This window comes from Arachis ipaensis, chromosome B10 (assembly GCF_000816755.2).
Source record: "Arachis ipaensis cultivar K30076 chromosome B10, Araip1.1, whole genome shotgun sequence".
Lineage (NCBI taxonomy): Eukaryota > Viridiplantae > Streptophyta > Magnoliopsida > Fabales > Fabaceae > Arachis > Arachis ipaensis.
Genome location: NC_029794.2, coordinates 132,882,298 through 132,888,019, shown reverse-complemented (window position 1 = coordinate 132,888,019; position 5,722 = coordinate 132,882,298). Strand labels below are relative to the sequence as shown.

Below are 5,722 nucleotides of genomic sequence, written 5' to 3'. Positions count from 1 at the left end.
AAAAATACACTGAAAACAGATGTCATTAACTTCCTCGAAGGTTTAAATTTGACTCTGGAGGATGTTAAAATGGAATACACCCGGAGTTTTATTCCACGTGCAATGTAATGTATTCCATCTTCTTAAGTCTTGATTTAGGGGAATTGTTAAAGATTTAGCATTTTTGCCATAGACATGTTTGGATAAACAGTGGGCTAAAATGATGTGAAATCATGTTATGTTTGGATGCAATTATTGTCCATCAAAGTGATTAAATTGATTGTTTAATGTTTGGATGAATTGAAGGGAAAGGCAAAGGTCCATTCCATTGTTTTCCTGTTACATTTCATGAGTATTTTATTACTTTCAGATTGAATTTTTTGTTACCACCAGGATGGTGCAATTCCCTTCTCGTAATGCCATGGATGAAGCTGTAAGGATGATTAATAGGAAGGGTCGCTTGTACAAATTGGAAAGGGTACGCTGCTCTGCGTGTAGCCTTGGCAAGGGGGGAAAATGATTATTATATATTTGGCTATGCTTGGAAAAATGTTGATTTACTTTTTGTTCTTTTCATCGGCATCAGGTCAATCGTGAAGAATGGGATATTGTAACTCCCTATAATGGAAAAACTGTAAGTATAATTGTGTTTTTGTCTTTGCTTATCTGGTTTCCAGAAATATTAGAAAGTAGTTATGTTTTGATGATGGATTCTTGTATGTTAGCAATACAAATAAAACAGCCCTTCATACAACATGGAACTGTCAAGATTCATGACCAAGCCGAAGCTGCTTGAATCATCACATCTAACTAATGATCATGCACGTAACTGCATCGTTGTTGAAATATATTATTTGCACTCCCACTGTTTTTTCCTGCTTTGCAGCACATGATTGTATTTTTATTTGCTAATAAAGCGAAGGTGTGACTCTGATATAGCAAAGTTCATAATTAGATTAGTTTAATTTAGTTCTTAACCTTCATTTTTTTACTTCTTTTCTTTTCCCCTTAATATTATGGTTTTAATTCGTTGCCATTCTGAAATTTGGCCCCCTGTAAATGTTATAGAATAGCATTCAGTACTTGTAAAGGTAATTTTTTTTTTTGAGCTTATAAATATTTTAAGAATCTCCTTTTGATTCTTACAGGTATCATTACGAAAACATACTGAAAAAATGAGGAAGAGTAATTTTAAGTAAACCAAAAATGATCTGTCCTTATGACCTTATAGGGATTAAAAATATATTTAAGCCTAATTTTTGCTTTTCATAGGTGAAATTTTAAGTGGATCTTTTTTATGGTGGTGAAGTTGTCTTGAGAATTAATTATCTGCTTTCTGTTTTATGTAGACTTCTCTTGAACCACCATTCTTATTTAAGTGTTTCTTAAATTTGATAGATTCTAATTCAAGGAATTCCAAGGAATGCGCAGTTTGTGGATATAGAACGCATACTGTCTGGTTGTGAATTCGATCATTCCTCCATCAATATCTTTACAAGGTTAATTTCATCTACTTTATAAATTCATTTTATGTTAAATGTAATTATTCTCCCGAGATAATAGGGCTCCTGCATTTTCAGACTTACACCTGAATCCTCAGAACTCAATAGAATGGCCACAGTACGGTTCCCGTCGAGGACTCAAGCAATGAACGCATTCTTAACGAAGAATGGGACGTACTGTATAAACAATCGCATTTTGATCCAAGTTCTCCAGTAATATGCCCCTTCCTGGCACTAGTCTTTGTAACATTGGTATTGCTTTGATGGAGTAAGATTAGGTTCAAAACTAGTAAAATTTGTCCTCTCTTTGTTTTTTTCTCTCTTTTTAAATATTGAACTTCCCAGCATCACTGGTTTTTGGTGATCTCAGCACCTGAGAAAATGATCTAGTGTGGCAATTTTTTGAATAAAAACGCCTGACAAATCAATAGTTTGGTAGTTCATTGATCAAGATTTTAGTTTTTTTTACGTATGTTTCTTATCTTGTAAAAGTGCAATATTCAACCAAGTATCACTATTGCTGTGACATGAAAGTTAGATTGGATGATAGTAGATCAAACTGGGCGTAAAACAAATGGAAAATGATCAGTTCTCGTTATTTAAATTGCTTTTTGTTGATGTAAAACTTGCATCACTTCTTTGTTGAAGCATGGACTGCTGCAGTTCTTTAAATATGTATGTAATGTAACATGTAATTATCGTATGTAAGAACAACCTGAGATCTAGCTTACACTGGGGCTCAACTCTCAAGCAAATCCTTGCTCTGCTTTTTAACTAGTGATGATGTTGGAAAAATTATATCCTATAGCAGACATGTTGGAAAAGAATCAAGGTTATATTATATTAGACTTTTTGGATTATACGTTGACTTAAGGATTATCATATAAGCGTATTAATAGATAGTAGTGCACCCGATTATTATTAATATTATTATTTTCATGAAATTTGTTTTGGACTTTTAAATTATTTGTATTATTGCGGAGAGAATATTCAATTTAACCACAAACAGATGATGTGACAATTTATACCTAAACGGTTTAGCTCTTTTGATGTAAACAGAACAAAATTATGCTAAGTGAACAACAAATGGATAAAGTAAAACAATCAATCACCATTGTTATAACTTTTATCGAATTTTACTAACTTTGTCGAATTTATAACTTCATCCAATTTGAACCATATGGAATTTTGGTAACCTGAGCTTAAATCTTAAAATTAAGCATGCCAACGAGATGATCTAAATTCTAGGATCCAAGCTCAAGTTATACCAAACACAAATTCGAATTTGCCTTACTTCCATCCTCGTGTCAAGAACCAAGCAACAAATAGTTATGGTTCTTCAGGCCAGACCCCCTTTTCAAAGTGTGGCTGTTTCATCATATTGGTGCTTTTAGAAAAATAACATTCCACCAAACTGAACTGCAAACAGTGAATCGGAAACCGATACCATTTTTTTCATGATAGGACAATTAGCATCACTGCAACTATTTGTTCTCAGACTGACTCATACAACATATATGGCATTACAAAAGGTGCAGCATTGGTTCCAGCTGCATGGAAAGCTAGCTACTTCGAAAATTCCCAAAATACATCTTCACATGTGTCGCCAAAATGGAAGAATGATTAATGAAACCTGATACTGCTGGCATCACGTGCTTCCTGGTGCGTCGCTCCCTGATGCCGGTTTGCGATTCAAATACCTAATAACAGCATCTTCGACCCTGTCCAAGTTGTCAAACAGCATGTAAAATATCATGTTGAATTTTTTGTATTCACGTTACGGAAGGAAAATGTCATGAAGATTGATAACTTGCAAATGAACAGAAGGAAAAGCACCTTATGCATTCTAGCCATTTGAAAATGAAGTGAAATGAAACATCCCAATGGCTAGATAAGTCCAACCAAATAATAGTCATAGTTTTGTCACACATCATTCTCACTTGACAATTTTTTAAATTATTGATTAGTAGACTATACATCATTCTAAAGTAATATCCTTAGGTCAATCATTACCATGTCTAACATCATAGAAGAGAAATGCAGATAAATAAAGAAAACAAATTAAATTGGCAGATACCAAAACACTAGACAAGAGATAGATCAGAAAGATTACCATGGTTGGTTGTAGAAATCCGATCGATGCTCTTTTTCAGTGTTGCGACTGGGTTCTCCAGCTGCAAGTTTCAGATCCCTGCTTTGAGACTCGATCATGGCATTAATAAAATCTACAGGAGATTGACTGAAACCAAGAAAGAATGCTCGTCTCCTACGGTGCTCGTGGATTTTTCTAATGATTCCACATATCGATTCATCACATAGCTCAATCTCTTTGTTCTTCTCCACATTGGCCAATAGTACAGACAACTCCCTCTGAATAGGAAATGGAACATCAACAGTTACATCATAACAAGCAGTTCCAGTTGGACAATTTCCCGAGAGCTTGATCTTATGCTCTAAAAGTACAGGCTGTGGAGGAAACAAATGGTGTGATATTTTCTGTGAAACCATAGTAAATTTCATCTTATCTTCACCAAATACTTTCTGCAGAGGCTGATCGCAGTGAAAGAAAGAAGGGTCACTTGGGTTTTGCAACTTCCTGGCCTTTACATAATGCCATATTGCAGCAATAATTCTAGGACGAGTATCAACCTCAATACCAAGAACCTCAGTCAATGCTGGTGAAAGCTTAAATTTCTCGGGGACATAATTCATTTCCAACCGTATTGTCGCCGTAAATTCCTTGTCCCCTTTCCTCTTTACTTCAAAACCTTCCTGAGGAGCAGAAGATCGAGAATTCTCCCACTGAATAATGTGGTTATCAGGATAGAGTCTCTGATCCAAAGAAATCGTTACTCTCTTGAAGAAAGCTGAGAACTTTGGATACAACGGAGACGACTTCTGCACCACCCCAGGCTGATCAGGGTCTACGCCATCTTCCAATATCCTCCCAACTATCTTCAACGTCCAAGTAGGTGGCTCGGCATTTGGCTTATTGGGAATTGTGCGAATTTGATTATTAAAAGTGTTGAAGACATATATGCGAAGAGTCTTCTGAATACAAGGCGGATTTTTAAGCGCTTCTTGGATGTCAACCTTCTTCCTAGCAAGCGCAGCATCAACCCGAGACTCAAACTCAAGAAGCTGAGTATACAGAGCAGACTCTGGCAGGATAGCAGCTACTTTATCCTGAAGTTGCTTCTCAGGGACCTTCTGCTTCTTCCTTCGAGCAGCAGGCGTTAGTTCCATCGGTCTTAGAGGCGAGAATGTGTTTGGAGGAGAATACCCTACAGGGCGAATAGGGGGTTTCAATGGGATCCTTTTTCCACTCATATTGCCAGGTGTAGACACTGACGGCGATGACACCCCCAAATTCCCCAAACCAACAGACTGGCCTTGATTTAAAGCCAAACTCTGAGCCTGCAAGTGAGCCTGGAATTGAGCATGAACAGCAGCTTGGGCAGCATGAGCTTGAGCTGCTTTGGACTGAGCTTGAGCAATGGCGTGGGCTTGGGACATTGGGAACTGCCCTTGAAAACCAGCAGCAAGCTGTGCTTGTGCTTGGGATTGTGAGAAACCAGGGTTTCCGGGGGAGGGCATTGCCGAATTTCCGAAGGAAGCCGACGAGGACGGAGCCCCAATACCCTTAGAAGGATTATTATTGTTGTTGTTCGACATCACTATCTAAAACCTAGTCAACCAGTCTACAGAAAAAGCGGTAAGAAAAAGACCTAAACCAAAACCAAAAGAAAAAAAATCCAAAATTCAAGAGTTGATCTTAAATGGGAACACGGTGGGCGTGTATACAGACCGAATTAAAAGTATAAAAGTCATGAATTAGCACATAAGTCGTGGATTTGGGTTCCAAAATGAGATTATTTAAGGAATAGAGTAGGGTTTAGGGTTTACCTCGATCTGGGATTAGGAGGATCCAGTGAAAAGGAGACTAGTGTTGATGCAGTGGGTAGTAGACGGAAGAAAACAGAAGGACCATCAGAGAGACGTAACCGTGGAGGGAGAGAAGGAAGAAGGAAGGCGAATATGGAGGTTTGGGTTGCGAGAATCGCCGAATTCCGAGGTCAAAGCTCAGTCAGTGATTAACGCTTCCCCTAAAACGATGTCGTTAGCTATTCTGCCTGTTAAAAGTTTTGAATTTATTATTAATTTAATTTTGATACACCACAGTTTTATCCGTATCCAATTAAGTAATATTACGTTAAAGACTGTTTTACTTCTGAAAAACA

General features: G+C 37.2%; 2 protein-coding genes across 3 annotated transcripts in view; one reads left to right on the top strand and one right to left on the bottom strand.

The window, feature by feature from the left end:
• LOC107623861 overlaps nt 1-2,058 on the top strand; it is a 3,226-nt gene extending 1,168 nt beyond the window's left edge. Inside the window, 6 exon segments of the mRNA XM_016326255.2 lie at nt 1-104; nt 373-457; nt 566-613; nt 1,378-1,478; nt 1,560-1,662; nt 1,665-2,058. Of these exon segments, the coding sequence (XP_016181741.1) occupies nt 1-104; nt 373-457; nt 566-613; nt 1,378-1,478; nt 1,560-1,662; nt 1,665-1,745 (522 nt within the window). The 3' untranslated portion in view covers nt 1,746-2,058.
• On the bottom strand, nt 2,897-5,609 carry LOC107623298 (SWI/SNF complex component SNF12 homolog). Of its 2 annotated transcripts, none has more exons than XM_016325506.2 (3): nt 5,388-5,609; nt 3,595-5,209; nt 2,897-3,202 (listed from the first exon to the last, which is right to left on the bottom strand). In XM_016325506.2, the coding sequence occupies exons 2-3, from the start codon at nt 5,154-5,156 to the stop codon at nt 3,130-3,132; spliced, it is 1,635 nt and encodes a 544-aa protein (XP_016180992.1). In that variant the 5' UTR covers nt 5,157-5,209; nt 5,388-5,609; the 3' UTR covers nt 2,897-3,129. The 2 variants fall into 2 exon arrangements, with proteins under 2 accessions (XP_016180992.1, XP_016180993.1); XM_016325507.2 differs by having other exon boundaries at nt 3,595-5,182; nt 5,388-5,608.

What these genes read in the sequence shown, in the direction of transcription:
- LOC107623298 (XM_016325506.2), bottom strand. Translation starts at nt 5,156, where the DNA reads ATGTCGAACAACAACAATAATAATCCTTCTAAGGGTATTGGGGCTCCG. An exon ending in GATTTCTACAACCAACCATG is followed by an intron (nt 3,203 to 3,594) that starts GTAATCTTTCTG and finishes CAACTTGGACAG; the next exon opens with GGTCGAAGATGCTGTTATTA.